This window comes from Xenopus tropicalis, chromosome 1 (genome assembly GCF_000004195.4).
Source record: "Xenopus tropicalis strain Nigerian chromosome 1, UCB_Xtro_10.0, whole genome shotgun sequence".
NCBI classification, from domain to species: Eukaryota; Metazoa; Chordata; class Amphibia; order Anura; family Pipidae; genus Xenopus; species Xenopus tropicalis.
Genome location: NC_030677.2, coordinates 17,072,224 through 17,092,503, shown reverse-complemented (window position 1 = coordinate 17,092,503; position 20,280 = coordinate 17,072,224). Strand labels below are relative to the sequence as shown.

General features: G+C 44.9%; 1 protein-coding gene across 2 annotated transcripts in view; it reads right to left on the bottom strand.

The window, feature by feature from the left end:
• sfxn5 (sideroflexin 5) overlaps positions 1-19,620 on the bottom strand; it is a 91,401-nt gene extending 71,781 nt beyond the window's left edge. The window contains 3 exon segments of one of the 2 annotated variants that reach the window (NM_001004915.1): positions 3,067-3,075; positions 3,078-3,135; positions 19,368-19,560. In NM_001004915.1, the coding sequence (NP_001004915.1) occupies positions 3,067-3,075; positions 3,078-3,125 (57 nt within the window). In that variant the 5' untranslated portion in view covers positions 3,126-3,135; positions 19,368-19,560. 2 annotated transcript variants of the gene reach the window in all.
• Positions 19,621-20,280: the final 660 nt, after the last annotated feature.

The window sequence follows — 20,280 nt, the reverse complement described above, 5'->3', positions numbered from 1 at the left end:
CACTCTCTCTTTTTTATGGGAATATAAAAGCATTATATAAACAAGTCTATGCAGAGTGAACATTTTAGGGCTAAGACACACAGAGCTACTTAGTAGCAGCTACATGTCATGGCTGCAAAATGACAATTTCCCCTGCCATATACAATACTGTGAAGTTGCTACTCCTAAAACACACGTAGAGACAATTATCAGTAAATGATCAGCACTGTCTGTTTATGTAGCCGTAACAAATAGCTGCTACAAGTAGCTCCATGTGTCTTCGCCCTAAGGTTGAAAGCAGATAGATTGAGGCTACGCTTTTATTATTGTTTGCCATTCTGACAAATAAAGAATGTGGCTGCTTAAGCCATAACAAAAAAAAAAAAAACAAATATAAAGATCAACAGAAAACTGCCTTAGAAGTTATTAAAAGGTAATCTTTTCCTTTACACATAAAATTACAGCTGACAGTCAGTGCAGTTCCTACCAAAGGGCTGCTGCCCACGACATTCCCCATGCAGGGTGTTCTTGTTAAAGGGAGAATGCTCCAGCCTGCCCGTATTCTCTGCTTGTTCCCACCTTGTCTGTGAGTCGCTCAGCCGGCACCCTGCTCCCTTTAATGATAACTTCCCAGCTGTGCATTAACAGTCTGTCTAAGTCAGTGTCACATTGAATAAATTACCCCGATAAAAATATCTGCTGAGCCCACTTGCTTAGACGGTGGCGCTTAATTAAACTGCAATTAAATACATAATTCCAATGATTTTGCCCTCACACATTTTAGGAAATAAGTATGACCCATGCTGAGATTTAGAGCATTAAGTCTATAGATTTTCTGCGGGCAGAACATTTGAAAGGAAATTGTGGCAGAGGGGGGACAGCTGTGTCACGGGGGCCTTGGAGATATCAGCTTTACACGTAGCCCTTTGCCTCAAGAGCTGATAATATGGTGTTATTTGCCCTAAGTGTTATTGAGCTTGGGTGTTATTTGGCACAGGGATTTTAAAAAGGATTTGGGTATAGAATTATCTGACATCTTTTGGTTCTGCAGTTCCCTACACTGGCATTTAAACTGGTCCTTGTGACTGTAGCAACCAAACCTTTGTCTAAATGTCAGGATGTAGGACTGAAAGGAGAATCGCTGATAGGAACGGAAGCAACACAAAGGTATAATAACAATCTAGTCTTACTGGCAAATACATTTCTAATTACTAAGGTCACACAGAACCAACTGGCTACCCCAAAGCCAAGGTCACTTCCCAGATGCTATTATCCCACTGCTACTATAGGCACCATCTCTCCCTACTATACCTGCTATCCCACAGCCCCAGCCCCTTCCCAGAGGCTATTATCCCCCACTGCTACTATAGGCACCATCTCTCCCTACTATACCTGCTATCCCACAGCCCCAGCCCCTTCCCAGAGGCTATTATCCCCCCACTGCTACTATAGGCACCATCTCTCCCTACTATACCTGCTATCCCACAGCCCCAGTCCCTTCCCAGAGGCTATTATCCCCCCACTGCTACTATAGGCACCATCTCCCCTACTATACCTGCTATCCCACAGCCCCAGTCCCTTCCCAGAGGCTATTATCCCCCCACTGCTACTATAGGCACCATCTCTTCCTACTATACCTGCTATCCCACAGCCCCAGTCCCTTCCCAGAGGCTATTATCCCCCCACTGCTACTATAGGCACCATCTCTCCCTACTATACCTGCTATCCCACAGCCCCAGTCCCTTCCCAGAGGCTATTATCCCCCCCACTGCTACTATAGGCACCATCTTTCCCTACTATACCTGCTATCCCACAGCCACAGTCCCTTCCCAGAGGCTATTATCCCCCACTGTTACTATAGGCACCATCACTCCCTACTATACCTGCTATCCCACAGCCACAGTCCCTTCCCAGAGGCTATTATCCCCCCACTGTTACTATAGGCACCATCTCTCCCTACTATACCTGCTATCCCACAGCCCCAGTCCCTTCCCAGAGGCTATTATCCCCCCACTGCTACTATAGGCACCATCTCTCCCTACTATACCTGCTATCCCGCAGCCCCAGTCCCTTTCCAGAAGCTATTATCTCAAATGGTATAGATGCCTCCTGAAGACACCGAAACAGACATAACGCATGCTGGTAAAGCCAAGTCCCACAGAAGTGCCAGGCTTCAGCAAGCAAAACAATTAGTAGGGCCCAGTATAGCATATTCATATGGAGATCGCAGTGACATCCAAATCTGAGCCCCCTGCACATGGCATCCTGGCAGCCATACCATGAAGGCATTACCAGCTCAAACTGCAATAATATAAAGACCCCTTTGTTACTCTCCATCAGGGATTCCCATAGTCTGCAAGCCTCTTCCTAATCAGCCAAAGCTTTCTATTTAGATGTGGATCTAGTGAACACAGTGTTGCCCATGACCAGAGTCAAAAAACACCCACATTTATCCCTTCACTGGGTTTTAGAAAGCTCAAGAAAAACATCCTTGTCTAGAATTTGGCGAATAAGGGTATAAATAGGACAGGCCCTTTTGGTCTAGGGCTTGCTAATAATGGGCAAAACAGGCTGGGCATTCTTGATTAGAATTTGCTAAATGAGAGCACAAAAGGCCCACATCTATTAATTCACATTTACTGTACTACAAAGGGAAGGAAGGTGAGCAAACTTGTGGTTGGATGTTATTTTGTGAGAATTTTGCAATATTTACTTTTCTGTTCTGCTGCTGTAAACAAACTGGAATTTGATGCTGAAGTCACTGACCCTGAATGTTTTGAAACATACAAATAAATCCATTTGCAAGCTGAATCTTTAAATGTCACCATCAACATCAAAAATCGGAATTGATAAACCCCAACTTTAACTGCTGTATGACATAAACTTGAAGTGTGAAGGCTTGCATTGTAATCGATCCAGTGAGTTGGGTGCATCACTCATGTTGGGTAAAATGCCCAGGCTGGATATAGCAAGGGGCTACATTTGTTTTATACCTGTTATTTCCCTGTATGAAGGCAACAATACAGATATAATTATTTAGCTTACTCTCATACAGATGTATAAGCCAGGGAGAGAAGGGCACAGTACCTCAGTTACAAAAAGGGTGCGGGGATCAATGATGTCCAGGAAGTGTCGGAAGCGGCCATAGAAGGTGCTCTGAAAGAGAAGAAAGGACAGCATTTATCAGACATGTTCCACCATCCAATGCACTAATAAACCATACACTTGGGTGCTATTTGTTGAAGCTCTTACCAAGAAAGCGCATTACATTCTCTGGACCCGGACACACAAAATCTAAATTTGGAACATCTAATCCAGCAACCATAGTCATACTATAGTTCAACGACATCTGGATTACCGCATTAGGGCTGTAGGAAAGTCTATCTTTTATGAGCTGATAGCTGTGAAGGCATGCTAGGAGTTGTAGTTTACAGGTTGAACAACCCATGCTGCAATTCTGACTCCAAGCTCTGACTTCCTAGCAGGCACTTTATTTTATTGTAAATGAAACCCTTTCATTTGATTTTATTTCCTTAATGAGGTAACATTCATTTTTGTGCCTCCGTTGAGTTCAGGTTCATTATAGTTTCCTGATTAACTCTGAATAAAGGGCACATTATTATGAATTTATATTCAGTTAGCAACCCTTGTCCAATCCTTACAAGAGGTCAAATCGATATATAAAGAACGGATTAGCCATGTGTAAATTCCCATTGATCTGCGGAGGTTGCTGGTAGCAGGGGGGAAGCAGGACGGAATGGATATATAGGCACCTTACTGTATGATTAATAGCCTGGGTGCCTTCTGACTGAGCATGACCCCATTGCCTTCAGGCCAGGCTCCCTTATATATTAGGCCACACCTCAACAAATAGGAGCATTATTATTTGGCATAGAGGCGGGACAGGCAATATATGAATGAAAGCTCAGATTTTTCAACTACAATAACTTCAATTTTCCATTCAACCCTTAGATAGCAAATGTACAAGATTTTTGGATGAAACAAAGCTTCCTTAATCACAGCATACACAAAATGGTGGCTGCCTGCTTGCTGTGACTGTCAATTCCAAGACTGAAGGAAAAATAGATTCAATAATTTATATAGTGTAAGTAAAGTTTATGTTGCTCTACTAACATGATACAAAAGGATTTGGAATTATTTGATGTGATAGACAATCCTACTCCTAAGAGCTCCCATTCTAATACCAGAAATATATGAATTAAACAGCAAGGTTATCTGTGTAAAAACACTTTGGCACAATGCAGAAGCGAAGCCAGTGAACTCTGAGTTATGGGGGTGGGTGAAGAGTTTTATATTGAACCCAATAAAATCTACAAAATAAGGCAAAGTGCACGGAGCAGAGAGGCAAGGCGAGTTTAAGGAGCAATAAAAAGCTTTGCCAGTGCTTTAGCATGCAGGTTTGGGTACTATGAGCACCGAATTTCCCACAACACACAAGCAAAAGACAGATTCCCTCACAATATAATTCAGTCAGTCCAATATGATTTCTTCTTTGGGCCCCCACCACTTTAATCCTATAATAATAAGTCAAGTTACACTCCTCACAACTTATAAATACTAATTAAAAAGCTTCCCTTTAACTCGTTGGAGTCACAGATTCTCTCAGAAGCAAAGACCAACTGCAACAAAATACTTTTGCGGCCTGGTCCTTGCCGGACCCAATTCACGGGTTTATTTAGCCAAAAATGAATAAATAAGAAGAGAGGATTAGCCACGAAGACCTGTTTAAAATTCATCACCATCATCATGTTCAGTTAAAAGGTCCATTCTGCCACCATGGTACTACACAATCCCCTTTATGTGGGATGTAATCAGAACACAATGGCCCAAACACATTCTATGATTAAAAGCAGCCTCTCGGTTTCTCAGCCTTTTTAAGGGTAAGTTAACCTTGGAAATTGCATCAGAATGTAACCTATGTTGCTTGGTAGCTCCGCAGTTGGGTATTTAAACAGTTACGTAGGAATTTATTTCCCAGGGCATTGCTAGCTATATTAATAGCCCACTTCTGGGTCTTTGATGGGGGATTATAACACAGTAGAAAGGTTATAGTATAGTAAGTTAAGGTTGGGGCCAGTCAGCCTCTGGCAAGACGTGAATGCCATCATAGATGTGCAACAAAACCCAAACAGGAGTTTATTTTGTCTTATATTTCCATTAGACAAATACACATGTAACGGTATAACCAAACCAATGGGTTTATTCTGCTGATGAACTTTATTCACCCAACTGTAAAGCAAATGAAACCAATTCCTTTGTGTATCATGTTCAACAAATCCCAGCTATTGTGCGGCTCGCCGAGCAGGGGTCTGACTGTGTAGGTGGCACAACTGTTTTAATATTCTTCATATTTTTATGCCCCTAAGTGATTATTTCAACAACACAGATGCACCATAAATGATTAAGAAAATGCAACATATTTCCTTCTCTTAATCATACGACTACAGATGAATGCTGTCAGCCGGGTGCCAGAAGCCCGTTACTGTGGTAACCCCTTCCCACCAACAGCCTTATGGAAGCCCCCCAAATTGTAGAAGGTATATGCCCAAACCCACACACCAATAAAAGGGTAAGCAGGGTTTATTCTCAAGTAATAAATGAAAGAATATTTTATTGTATGTGGATTGTGCCTATGTATGTATTAATTTATAAGGCTGGGTAAGATAACCACTGACAGTACCCCTTTCACGGGTGGCTATAAAATATAGAAGAAGTCACTGAGGGGTTCTGTGCCCATTAAAAGGCACAAGGCTGCAGGCTGAGTTATACAGGGAACTCTAAGTATCACTCATGTATTATAAGGGATAATGTACCCCCTACTGTAAATGATAAGGATATTAGCAGTCACTGAGGGGTTCTGTGCCCATATAAAGGCACAAGGCTGCAGGCTGAGTTATACAGGGAACTCTGAGTATCACTCATGTATTATAAGGGATAATGTACCCCCTACTGTAAATGATAAGGATATTAGAAGTCACTAAGGGGTTCTGTGACCATATTAACGCACAAGCCATAATAGTGTCCTTGGTACACAGACGCAAATATATAGCACCATATAGCATTATAGCATTTCCACACCTCTTAGCCAACAGTAAAGACTAATACACTGTATATGAGACTAACAGAGCAGAAGCCCCCTGATGGCAATCCTGGGAGCAATGGCAAGAGCTGTGCGGGCACAGGTAGGTGGCACAGAAGTAGAACAGCTGAACATTTTGCAAAGAGGAATATAAGAATAGCATCATTGTGTGCCGCTTGTTATCCCCCCTTAATGTAAATGAGAAGCATCTCCAGGAAAGTAGAAAATCTCCTGGTTCTGTGCCCCTCTGTCCTGCCAAAAGCTCTGAGCATCATCTGCAGTGTCTGTCAAAAAGACCGTACAATATGTCTCCCTTTCTCTCTCCCCGCGTATTTCTGAAGATGAGAAGTATGCTGCGCTACCCTTCCAGATCTGACATCATGCGTTATGGCAGCTTGCACACAGATTTCCGCTTCAAAACACCAAACACGAATCTTTCATCTGCTCGCAAAAATGCCGTTACCTCTTAAAGGCGCAGTCAGAATAGGCTCGGGCCAGACCCTCTCCAAATGCTGAATTTACTTTATTTCCATTAAAAAAAAAAAAAAACACAGCCAATTATGAGATACCTATAAAATACAGAGTTTTTCCGAGATTCTAAACTTGCTGAATTACGACAGCCTTTGGAGCAATAATACAGTGCTACACCCATTTCTGAAATACACTTTTAATAGTTCCTGCCAAGCCTATGAAATCATGCTGTTTATAATACAGGTATGGGACCCGTTATCCAGAAAGTTCTAAATTACACAAAGGCCATCTCCTTTAGACTTCAATGTAATCAAATAATCCACATTTTTAAAAATGATTTCCTTTTTCTCTGTAATAATCAAACAGTACCTGTACTTGATCCAAACTAAGATATAATTACCCCTTATTGGAGGCAGAACAGCCCTATTGGGTTTATTTCATGGTTAAATGATTCCCTTTTCTCTGTAATAATAAAACAGTACCTGTACTTGATCCCAACTAAGATATAATTACCCCTTATTGGGGGCAGAACAGCCCTATTGGGTTTATTTCATGGTTAAATGATTCCCTTTTCTCTGTAATAATAAAACAGTACCTGTACTTGATCCCAACTAAGATATAATTACCCCTTATTGGGGCAGAACAGCCCTATTTGGTTTATTTAATGGTTAAATGATTCCCTTTTCTCTGTAATAATAAAACAGTACCTGTACTTGATCCCAACTAAGATATAATTACCCCTTATTGGGGGCAGAACAGTCCTGTTGGGTTTATTTAATGGTTAAATGATTCCCTTTTCTCTGTAATAATAAAACAGTACCTGTACTTGATCCCAACTAAGATATAATTACCCCTTATTGGGGCAGAACAGCCCTATTGGGTTTATTTAATGGTTAAATGATTCCCTTTTCTCTGTAATAATAAAACAGTACCTGTACTTGATCCCAACTAAGATATAATTACCCCTTATTGGGGGCAGAACAGTCCTATTGGGTTTATTTAATGGTTAAATGATTCCCTTTTCTCTGTAATAATAAAACAGTACCTGTACTTGATCCCAACTAAGATATAATTACCCCTTATTGGGGGCAGAACAGTCCTATTGGGTTTATTTAATATTTAAATTATTTCTAAGTCGACTTGAGGTATTGAGATCCAAATTACGGAAAGATCCCTTATCCAGAAAACCCAAGCATTCTGGATAACAGGTCTAATACCTGTACCATGCCTTCTGGAAGTACTGTGTAGTATTGGAGGATATATGATACAGGTATAGGGTTTTCTCAATAAGGGTGTTTCTTTTGGATTACCGCACTAAAAAGTAAGTCTAATAACATTACATTTGTCTTCAATAAGAATTAATTATGTCTTAGTTGGGATCAAGTACAGGTACTGTTTTATTATTACAGAGAAAAGGGAATCATTTAGCCATTAAATAGACCCAATAGGGCTGTTCTGCCCCCAATAAGGGGTAATTATATCTTAGTTGGGATCAAGTACAGGTACTGGTTTATTATTACAGAGAAAAGGGAATCATTTAACCATGAAATAAACCCAATAGGGCTGTTCTGCCCCCAATAAGGGGTAATTATATCTTAGTTGGGATCAAGTACAGGTACTGTTTTATTATTAGAGAAAAGGGAATCATTTAACCATTAAATAAACCCAATAGGGCTGTTCTGCCAGGGTCGGACTGGGGGGTGCAGGGCCCACCGGGGCTCCCGCCCCAGGGGCCCTGCAGGTGCCCCAGCCGCGTCCCCTAACCCCCCCCCAGGGGCCCCCCTAACCCCCCCCTGCAGGGCCCCCGCCTGACGTCCTCCCCGAGCGCGTATAAATTGAACGCGTCAGGGGAGGAACAGTCAGTAGAGGGAGCGCCGGCAAAGGTCGGACTGGGCCGCTGGGGCCCACTAGGGCCGGGGCCCACCGGGATTTTTCCCGGTGTCCCGGCGGCCCAGTCCGACCCTGTGTTCTGCCCCCAATAAGGGGTAATTATATCTTAGTTGGGATCAAGTACAGGTACTGTTTTATTATTACAGAGAAAAGGGAATCATTTAACCATTAAATAAACCCAATAAGATTGTTCTGCCCCCAAAAAGGGGTAATTATATATTAGTTGGGATCAAGTACAGGTACTGTTTTATTATTACAGAGAAAAGGGAATCATTTAACCATGAAATAAACCCAATAGGGCTGTTCTGCCCCCAATAAGGGGTAATTATATCTTAGTTGGGATCAAGTACAGGTACTGTTTTATTATTACAGAGAAAAGGAAAATCATTTTTTTTAAATTTGAATGATATGAATTAAACAGAGTCTACGGGAGTTTGCCTTCCCATAAATCAGAACTCTCTGGATAATGGATTTTCAGATAATGTATTCCATACCTGTATTCACCTTTACACAGACAGAGGAAGCCCTGCATGCAGCTAGTTAAATGTACCAAGGCAAAACAGCCTGCACAGATATGTTTAAGTGAACATTTACAGGGAAATAAAGTGAAAGGAAACTTATGTGAGAAATGAAATGAGAAGTCAGATGGTGAGTGCAGAAATCTGGAGCAATTACCCCATTATTTGCCTGTTCAGCTAAAGAAGAAGGGAATCTATTGGAATAAAGCAGGCACGGATGGGTTTTGCCTCTTCTGTTAGCAGCTGAGTGCAGCAATTAGCAAATTAACAGCTTGGCAAATATTCCGTAGCGCTGGGCTCTTGGTCAGAAAACGAGAGAATATTCCCTGGATGCGAGGCAGGCTTTGGAAAGATTTCTCACAGTCATAAGGAAAGTTCGCGTTTATTTAATACAATTGAGTCCTTGTTTGAGAGATTTGGGCTACCTCCTAATAAAACACTGGTACGTTTTCAGCAACGCTGATCGGAAACAGCCTGTTTAGAATCAGAAAGCACCTAATGGAATCCAAACACAAGCATCGCACCAACGCTCTTGCACACCCAGACGGTGCCAGGGCCGATGCACAGACTGGCAGCTAAAGGGTGTATCCTGCAAGCACAGAATAAGCAGCTCCTATGTGCATACGTGTCCCTTAGGGAGAGCAGGGATCAGCACATAAACATTAAGCACCTAAGCTTGCATTTAAGGTCGTTAGAGGAATATTGTCAAATTATTTTACTTACTGTTGACTTCTCAGTAAGCAAAATAGCAAAAAAGGTTATTTGTGCCCAAATCCCCACCTGACCTGACTTAGCCAATTATTTACTGACACAAGTTCCTTGCACCCTCATTTCATTAACTGCTTCTTCCGCTCCCATCCTAGTGCCACATATCAAAGTGCCAACATATACAGTGAATGCTATTTGCATATACAGGTATGGGACCTGATTTTTTTCCGTCATTTGGATCACCATACCTTCAGTCTATTAAAACATCATTTAAACACTGAATAAACCCAATAGGATTAATTTGCCACCAAGTAGGAATAATTATATCTTTGTAGGAACAAGTACAGGTACTGTTTTATTATTACAGAGAAAAGGGAATCATTTAAACATGAAATAAACCCAATAGGGCTGTTCTGCCCAAATAAGGGGTAATTATATCTTAGTTGGGATCAAGTACAGGTACTGTTTTATTATTACAGGGAAAAGGGAATCATTTAACCATGAAATAAACCCAATAGGGCTGTTCTGCCCCCAATAAGGGGTAATTATATCTTAGTTGGGATCAAGTACAGGTACTGTTTTATTATTACAGAGAAAAGGGAATCATTTAACCATTAAATAAACCCAATAGGGCTGTTCTGCCCCAATAAGGGGTAATTATATCTTAGTTGGGATCAAGTACAGGTACTGTTTTATTATTACAGAGAAAAGGGAATCATTTAACCATTAAATAAACCCAATAGGGCTGTTCTGCCCCCAATAAGGGGTAATTATATCGTAGTTGGGATCAAGTATAGTTCTGTTTTATTATTACAGAGAAAAGGGAATCATTTAACCATTAAATAAACCCAATAGGACTGTTCTATAAGGGGTAATTATATCTTAGTTGGGATCAAGTACAGGTACTGTTTAATTATTACAGAGAAAAGGGAATCATTTAACCATGAAATAAACCCAACAGGACTGTTCTGCCCCCAATAAGGGGTAATTACAGTGGTGTGAAAAACTATTTGCCCCCTTCCTGAATTCTTATTCTTTTGCATGTTTGTCACACAAAATGTTTCTGATCATCAAACACATTTAACTATTAGTCAAAGATAACACAAGTAAACACAAAATGCAGTTTTTAAATGAGGGTTTTTATTATTTAGGGAGAAAAAAAATCCAAACCTACATGGCCCTGTGTGAAAAAGTAATTGCCCCCTGAACCTAATAACTGGTTGGGCCACCCTTAGCAGCAATAACTGCAATCAATCCTTTGCGATAACTTGCAACGAGTCTTTTACAGCGCTCTGGAGGAATTTTGGCCCACTCATCTTTGCAGAATTGTTGTAATTCAGCTTTATTTGAGGGTTTTCTAGCATGAACCGCCTTTTTAAGGTCATGCCACAACATCTCAATAGGATTCAGGTCAGGACTTTGACTAGGCCACTCCAAAGTCTTCATTTTGTTTTTCTTCAGCCATTCAGAGGTGGATTTGCTGGTGTGTTTTGGGTCATTGTCCTACTGCAGCACCCAAGATCGCTTCAGCTTGAGTTGACGAACAGATGGCCGGACATTCTCCTTCAGGATTTTTTGGTAGACAGTAGAATTCATGGTTCCATCTATCACAGCAAGCCTTCCAGGTCCTGAAGCAGCAAAACAACCCCAGACCATCACACTACCACCACCATATTTTACTGTTGGTATGATGTTCTTTTTCTGAAATGCTGTGTTACTTTTACGCCAGATGTAACGGGACACGCACCTTCCAAAAAGTTCAACTTTTGTCTCGTTGGTCCACAAGATTATTTTATTATGTTTTTTAGCAAAATTGAGACGAGCCATAATGTTCTTTTTGCTTAAAAGTGGTTTGCGCCTTGGAAATCTGCCATGCAGGCCGTTTTTGCCCAGTCTCTTTCTTATGGTGGAGTCGTGAACACTGACCTTTAATTGAGGCAAGTGAGGCCTGCAGTTCTTTAGATGTTGTCCTGGGGTCTTTTGTGGCCTCTCGGATGAGTTGTCTCTGCGCTCTTGGGGTAATTTTGGTCGGCCGGCCACTCCTGGGAAGGTTCACCACTGTTCCATGTTTTTGCCATTTGTGGATAATGGCTCTCACTGTGGTTCGCTGGAGTCCCAAAGCTTTAGAAATGGCTTTATAACCTTTACCAGACTGATAGATCTCAATTACTTTTGCTCTCATTTGTTCCTCAATTTCTTTGGATCTTGGCATGATGTCTAGCTTTTGAGGTGCTTTTGGTCTACTTCTCTGTGTCAGGTAGCTCCTATTTAAGTGATTTCTTGATTGAAACAGGTGTGGCAGTAATCAGGCCTGGGGGTGACTACAGAAATTGATATTGAAATTGAAAATTGAAATTGATAAACCACAGTTAAGTTATTTTTTAACAAGGGGGGCAATCACTTTTTCACACAGGGCCATGTAGATTTGGAGTTTTTTTTCTCCCTTAATAACGTAAACCTTCATTTAAAAACTGCATTTTGTGTTCAATTATGTTATCTTTGACTAATAGTTAACGGTTTTTGATGAGCAGAAACATTTAAGTGTGACAAACATGCAAAAGAATAAGAAATCAGGAAGGGGGCAAATAGTTTTTCACACCACTGTATATCTTAGTTGGGATCAAGTACAGGTACTGTTTTATTATTACAGAGAAAAGGAAAATCACATGTTTAAAAATGTGAATTATTTTATTAAAATGGAGTCTATGGGAGATGACCTTCCCGTAATTCAACACTTTCTGGATAATGGGTTTCTGGATAACACATTCCATACTTGTACAAACTTGGTTCATTTAAGAATTGTTTTAAAAAACAACAAAATTGAAGAAATCTGGCAAAGCTAAAAAAAAGTATCTGCTTTTTTCCACCTTCCATTTATAAAATCTCTTTAAAAATCTCTCTAATTTAAAAACATCTTGATTTTATATTTAGACTTGGTTACAATACACACAATTGTATATGAGTTTGAAGAATCTTTGGAGGAAAGAGCATTGCTAATGATCCTGCTGTTGTTAATATGATTAGTCATATACTTGCTATGAAAGTAATGGGATTTTAGTAATACTATATTATTTTTAGACAGTGTAGAGTTAGGTGGTATTACGATGATTTAAAAGGGAATGTTGGCATTTATTTTAGCTTTCAGTAACGGATATTGATGGATCTACTTCAAGTAAATGCACCATTTTCCTCTCTCTCTCTCTCTCTATATATATATTATATTTTTATTATTTTTTTATTTAGTATAAGTTTTCAAATTCTGCCTTTTTCCAGCCTTCAACTATCTGGCTGTTAGGTAAATGTGTTTACCCCTGTAAGTGATACCCAGGTGTAAGGGTAGGTACACTTTGTGTTTGGGGTATTTGGGAAAGACAGGGGTGAGTCTTGATTGTAAGTGTAACAACGAATATGTATAATTAGTGATGTTTAGGCTTATATTCATGAATCCAGGGAGAGTCTGCAGAACTGGGGCAAATACTGCATCTTAATATGTCATTTACAAATGTTGGGTGTCACTTGGGCAGCAAGAATGAGACAGTATCCTTCCAGCAAATAAGATCCATTACAATCCCCATGGATGTCGGATGAGGCTCCCTAATAAAGCTCTGTAAGGGGGAGGCATAGAGCAAAGACAAAGATAGACTCCATCTGGCATAAGCCTAGTGATGGGAAATCAGCATGAACCCCCTCTATTCTTGTACCAGATCTTCATCTGACTCTCCTGTTAATCTGGAAACATTCACAGGGGTCCCAAAGACAAATTCCAACCCTTGGCTGGTTCTCTACTTCCAGTGATTGAGTGACAAATCCTACCTTCTAAGTCTGTTCTCTTCCAAAATATTCTTATTCCAAAGCGCTGAAAAGCAAAAAAGGAGTGTATGTATGGTCCCTCATAAACACGGCCTGTCAACTTTCTTCCAGTCAAGTGAGTGAGTGGCCGGAAAGTGCCTGATACTGACACAAGAAACACAGGAGCAGGATAAACAAGAGCAAAGGGAAAACAAGTCAAATGTATAAACTTCCGATCACTTGAAGTTAAAGATTAGTGCCTGGAAGAGCTCTAGTAAGAGTCTGCAGGCTGCAATCGGCCAGAGATACTTTTTCACACTATGGAAGGTGCTCTGGGGGTGATTTCCAGCATTTTGCCATATGCCAAAAAGCAAGACACTCATTCAGTCAGTCATTAGTATTAAATGACGTCTCCGGCATTAAAGGAGATGAGTAGAAAAGGGAAATGATCTTCCCAGGCTGCGGGAGTGCAAACCACTAACTGGTAATTTAGATATGGGCCACTGGTCATGCCTGGAAGACAGCAGAATTAAATATATTTCATCATGCAGTTTAAAAAAAAAGAGGCTAGATCTTTAGATTTAAAAAAGCTAATTTAATGCAATATTATTTATTGCATCTTGGCACGAGTGATATCAGAGAGCAGTGCCGCACACAGCAATTTATAGTGACAGACCATTGCATTTTGTCACCCAAAACACAGTCTGAATGCCCAAAATTAACCCCATGGATCCTTTTGTTGCTGCCAATGGGACTCAAGTGAATCTCTCAACAATGCTGCTTTCATATGAGGGTCACTGCTAGCAATGGGGCGACTTAGGCATTCTGACATTGCTCAGAGACTGGGTAAAACCCTTGAAGTCTCTTTGTGTGCCATAGCCTGAACTGCTCAGCTGGTAGCCAGTTCCTTTGCATTCAATGCTGTAGTTGTTTTAGTTTAACGGAGACGGCAAGGGAGCCAGGGTAAGTATGCTACAGTATAATCGCAATGAGGGAAACTGTTGCTGCAGTAAAGTGATTGGGCTGAAGTTCCTGGGGGCTGCCATGGTGCAAATGCTGACCCTGAAATCTCCAATTCATCTGAACAATAAAACTCTGATTACAGAGAACAGATCTTTCTTCGGTAACGTGAAGTGTTGGGAAACATTCATGGAAACGCACGACTGCCTGCGTTCCTCCAAGTAGAAAGTTTCTGCTGCAGCCCGTACATGTAACAATATGCAGCGCATCTCTTTCATCTCTTACTCTGACTGCTGGGCCAAAACAAAGCCAGCACCCCACAGCCAGGGTGAGGGGCCTCTGTTACATTTATATCGCTTAATAAGCATGAATGATCGATGAGACTGCTACTGTGCTCTAACGCCTAACATGAAGCCTCAAACACATCCTGGGATACAACGGGGAACTCTGAAAGGCAAGGATAGTTCCACTGGAAGTCGGTACAGAAAGAATGGAAATATGGAAGAAACACAGCAGCCAAAACGATTTTATTCGGTAGAGGAGTGCTGGCTGTTAAAGGGGTAGGTTCACCTTTTAGTTAACTTTTAGAACGTATAGAATGGCCAATTCTATGTAACTTTTCATTTCGTCTTCATTATTTATTTGCTATGGTTTTATAATTATGTGCCGCCTGCTGCTTTCAAATAGGGGTCACTGACCCCGGCAGCCAAAAAAACTATTCCTCTGTGGGGCTACAATTTTATTGTTACTTTCTATAACTTATTTTTTTGTTCAGCCCTCTCCTATTCATATACCAGTCTCTCATTCAAACCGCTCTCTGGTTGCTTAGGTAATTTGGACCCTAGCAACCAGATAGCTGCTAAAATTCCAAACTAAATAGCTGCTGAACAAAAAGTAAAATAACAAAAAAAAACCGCAAATAATGAAAAATGAAGACCAAGTGCAAATTGTATCAAAATATGACTCTCAGCATCATATTAAAAGTTAACTCAATGGTGAGCAACCCCTTTAACTCTGTTGATTGGAGACGTTTCTAATCTAACACAGACCTTTCAGTCCCAGGTTCAGAGTTTTCTTTGGAGCTCTCAATTAATATTCATATATCCACATATATAATCTTTTACAAAAAGTGTAACACATGCATGGAGTTAAGATGGACTTTCCCGCAGGCTATAGGTAAAAGCTTTTATGATATTTATATACTCTCATCTCTTTGCTGCAGCACATACACATCCCCATGTAAAACTGCCTAAAAGCCTTCTCTGACCTCTAACACATGTTCCGCTAGAAACACTCACCCTTTCTCATGTGCTTTGTGCACAGATGTTAATAATTACATGCTCTATTTATACAGTTACCTAGGAACTGAGCTATTTTATACATGTCAATTTCCCTGCAATCCACAGGCCGTGTCACTGTGACAGATGCTCTGTTATTTAGATCACTGTTATTTAATATCAGCCATAAAGCAGGGCAGGACTGCTGCTTCCAGTTAGTATCAGACAGGATCTGTGCCACTGTGACAGAATGCTCTGTTATACAGATAGCTAGAATCTCAGCCATAAAGCAGGGCAGGACTGCTGCTTACAATGGGGGGATCAGATAGGATCTGTGCCACTGTGACAGAATGCTCTGTTATACAGATAGCTAGAATCTCAGCCATAAAGCAGTGCAGGACTGCTGCTTACAATGGGGGGATCAGATGGGATCTGTGCCACTGTGACAGAATGCTCTGTTATACAGATAGCTAGAATCTCAGCCATAAAGCAGGGCAGGACTGCTGCTTACAATGGGGGGATCAGATAGGATCTGTGCCACTGTGACAGAATGCTCTGTTATACAGATAGCTAGAATCTCAGCCAGTGTATCACTCCTGGTACCCAGGGGCCCCTCAGTGTATCACTCCTGGTACCCAGCGGCCCCTCAGTGTATCACTGCCCGGTACCCGGCGGCCCCTCAGTGTATCACTGCCCGGTACCCAGGGGCCCCTCAGTGAATCACTGCCCGGTACCCAGCGGCCCCTCAGTGTATCACTGCCCGGTACCCAGCGGCTCCTCAGTGTATCACTGCCCGGTACCCAGGGGCCCCTCAGTGTATCACTGCCCGGTACCCAGCGGCCCCTCAATGTATCACTGCCCGGTATCCAGCGGCCCCTCAGTGTATCACTGCCCGGTACCCAGGGGCCCCTCAGTGTATCACTGCCCGGTACCCAGCGGCCCCTCAGTGTATCACTGCCCGGTACCCAGGGGCCCCTCAGTGTATCACTGCCCGGTACCCAGGGGCCCCTCAGTGTATCACTGCCCGGTACCCAGGGGCCCCTCAGTGTATCACTGCCCGGTACCCAGCGGCCCCTCAGTGTATCACTCCTGGTACCCAGCGGCCCCTCAGTGTATCACTGCCCGGTACCCAGGGGCCCCTCAGTGTATCACTGCCCGGTACCCAGCGGCCCCTCAGTGTATCACTGCCCGGTACCCAGCGGCCCCTCAGTGTATCACTGCCCGGTACCCAGCGGCCCCTCAGTGTATCACTGCCCGGTACCCAGCGGCCCCTCAGTGTATCACTGCCCGGTACCCAGGGGCCCCTCAGTGTATCACTGCCCGGTACCCAGCGGCCCCTCAGTGTATCACTGCCCGGTACCCAGGGGCCCCTCAGTGTATCACTGCCCGGTACCCAGCGGCCCCTCAGTGTATCACTCCTGGTACCCAGCGGCCCCTCAGTGTATCACTCCTGGTACCCAGGGGCCCCTCAGTGTATCACTGCCCGGTACCCAGCGGCCCCTCAGTGTATAACTGCCCGGTACCCAGCGGCCCCTCAGTGTATCACTGCCCGGTACCCAGGGGCCCCTCAGTGTATCACTGCCCGGTACCCAGGGGCCCCTCAGTGTATCACTGCCCGGTACCCAGGGGCCCCTCAGTGTATCACTGCCCGGTACCCAGCGGCCCCTCAGTGTATCACTGCCCGGTACCCAGCGGCCCCTCAGTGTATCACTGCCCGGTACCCAGGGGCCCCTCAGTGTATCACTGCCCGGTACCCAGCGGCCCCTCAGTGTATCACTGCCCGGTACCCCAGCGGCCCCTCAGTGTATCACTGCCCGGTACCCAGCGGCCCCTCAGTGTATCACTGCCCGGTACCCAGCGGCCCCTCAGTGTATCACTGCCCGGTACCCAGCGGCCCCTCAGTGTATAACTGCCCGGTACCCAGGGGCCCCTCAGTGTATCACTGCCCGGTACCCAGCGGCCCCTCAGTGTATAACTGCCCGGTACCCAGCGGCCCCTCAGTGTATCACTGCCCGGTACCCAGCGGCCCCTCAGTGTATCACTGCCCGGTACCCAGCGGCCCCTCAGTGTATCACTCCTGGTACCCAGCGGCCCCTCAGTGTATCACTCCTGGTACCCAGGGGCCCCTCAGTGTATCACTGCCCGGTACCCAGCGGCCCCTCAGTGTATCACTGCCCGGTACCCAGCGGCCCCTCAGTGTATCACTGCCCGGTACCCAGGGGCCCCTCAGTGTATCACTGCCCGGTACCCAGGGGCCCCTCAGTGTATCACTGCCCGGTACCCAGGGGCCCCTCAGTGTATCACTGCCCGGTACCCAGGGGCCCCTCAGTGTATCACTGCCCGGTACCCAGCGGCCCCTCAGTGTATCACTGCCCGGTACCCAGCGGCCCCTCAGTGTATCACTGCCCGGTACCCAGGGGCCCCTCAGTGTATCACTGCCCGGTACCCAGCGGCCCCTCAGTGTATCACTGCCCGGTACCCAGGGGCCCCTCAGTGTATCACTGCCCGGTACCCAGGGGCCCCTCAGTGTATCACTGCCCGGTACCCAGGGGCCCCTCAGTGTATCACTGCCCGGTACCCAGCGGCCCCTCAGTGTATCACTGCCCGGTACCCAGCGGCCCCTCAGTGTATCACTGCCCGGTACCCAGGGCCCCTCAGTGTATCACTGCCCGGTACCCAGCGGCCCCTCAGTGTATCACTGCCCGGTACCCAGCGGCCCCTCAGTGTATCACTGCCCGGTACCCAGCGGCCCCTCAGTGTATCACTGCCCGGTACCCAGCGGCCCCTCAGTGTATCACTGCCCGGTACCCAGCGGCCCCTCAGTGTATCACTGCCCGGTACCCAGCGGCCCCTCAGTGTATCACTGCCCGGTACCCAGCGGCCCCTCAGTGTATCACTGCCCGGTACCCAGCGGCCCCTCAGTGTATCACTGCCCGGTACCCAGCGGGCCTCTCAGTGTATCACTGCCCGGTACCCAGGGGCCTCTCAGTGTATCACTGCCCGGTACCAGCGGCCCCTCAGTGTATCACTGCCCGGTACCCAGGGGCCCCTCAGTGTATCACTGCCCGGTACCCAGCGGCCCCTCAGTGTATCACTGCCCGGTACCCAGCGGCCCCTCAGTGTATCACTGCCCGGTACCCAGCGGCCCCTCAGTGTATCACTGCCCGGTACCCAGCGGCCCCTCAGTGTATCACTGCCCGGTACCCAGCGGCCCCTCAGTGTATCACTGCCCGGTACCCAGGGGCCTCTCAGTGTATCACTGCCCGGTACCCAGCGGCCCCTCAGCATATTTCTGCCTGCACCTTACAGCCCCTCGGTGCCCCAGAGGCTTTGCCCAGCAGTACCTCCATGTACAGCCCCTAGGAGCGCTTATATCAAACGCAGCCAAAGTAGCTCCATTAGCATTCCGTACTATACCAGAGCAAAGAATCTTGCCGCGTCGAATACCGCCCATATGCAGCTGCCACGCCCACACCAAGCAGCGTATCCAATCTATGCTCTTCTGCAGTCAACTCATGCCCGCCCCACTTAGGAATGGCACCCAATTACACCAATGAGAAAAGTGAGAAAAGGACGCGGGGGCGCGGCCACCTGTCACAACACGCTGCTTGCGCTAAGGGGAGTCAGGGTGCCGGGGGTCAGGTGGTGCGGGGAGCCGGACCCCTCTACACTCACCTGCTCGAAGCGAGACTTCCCGAGTATGAAGGGCGGATAGGCGGCCTCTGTCGCCACGTCCAGCATGTTTGCGGCTGCTTCTCCCGTAAGTCTGTGTGCGCACCCCTATGAGATGGAGAGAGAAGGGAAGTCAGTCAGGGCCCGCCGCGGGGGGTGCCGGGAACTCTCCGCATGATCCCTCAGTCGCCTCTCTTTGCTACTGACTGAGAAGCAGCGGCCACTGGGCTTCCTCAGGGGGCTACGCGTGACGTCAGACGCTGGACTGGGTGATCATGGGAGTTGTAGTCTTTTTTGCTGCTGGGCTGTAGGCGGCTCTTATAGTGCGGTATCCTGATTCTTCTGAGCTCTGGGAGCTGCGCCTCCCAGTACCGCTAGTGCCAAGGCGCAAAGTTGTACAGGGGATCATGGGAAATATATGTTTTTAAGGGAGCTGCCCCAACGTTTGTGAAGGGGAAAATTTAAATTTTTGTTTAATTACTCCCACTTTTACCGACTTTATATATAGTGAATGTTACACACAATATCATGTTTTGGAATTGTATCTCCTGTGTCCAAAGCTCAGGGGCCCAGCCAATAGCCTCTCTGCCCTGCTCTCTGCCTGTAATACTGCTTATGGGATTCTGGGTATCCCCCTATATTACTGCTTATGGGATTCTGGCTATTCCCCTATATTACTGCTTATGGGATTCTGGCTATTCCCCCTATATTACTGCTTATGGGATTCTGGCTATTCCCCCTATATTACTGCTTATGGGATTCTGGGTATTCCCCCTATATTACTGCTTATGGGATTCTGGCTATTCCCCCTATATTACTGCTTATGGGATTCTGGCTATTCCCCCTATATTACTGCTTATGGGATTCTGGCTATTCCCCCTATATTACTGCTTATGGGTTTCTGGCTATTCCCCCT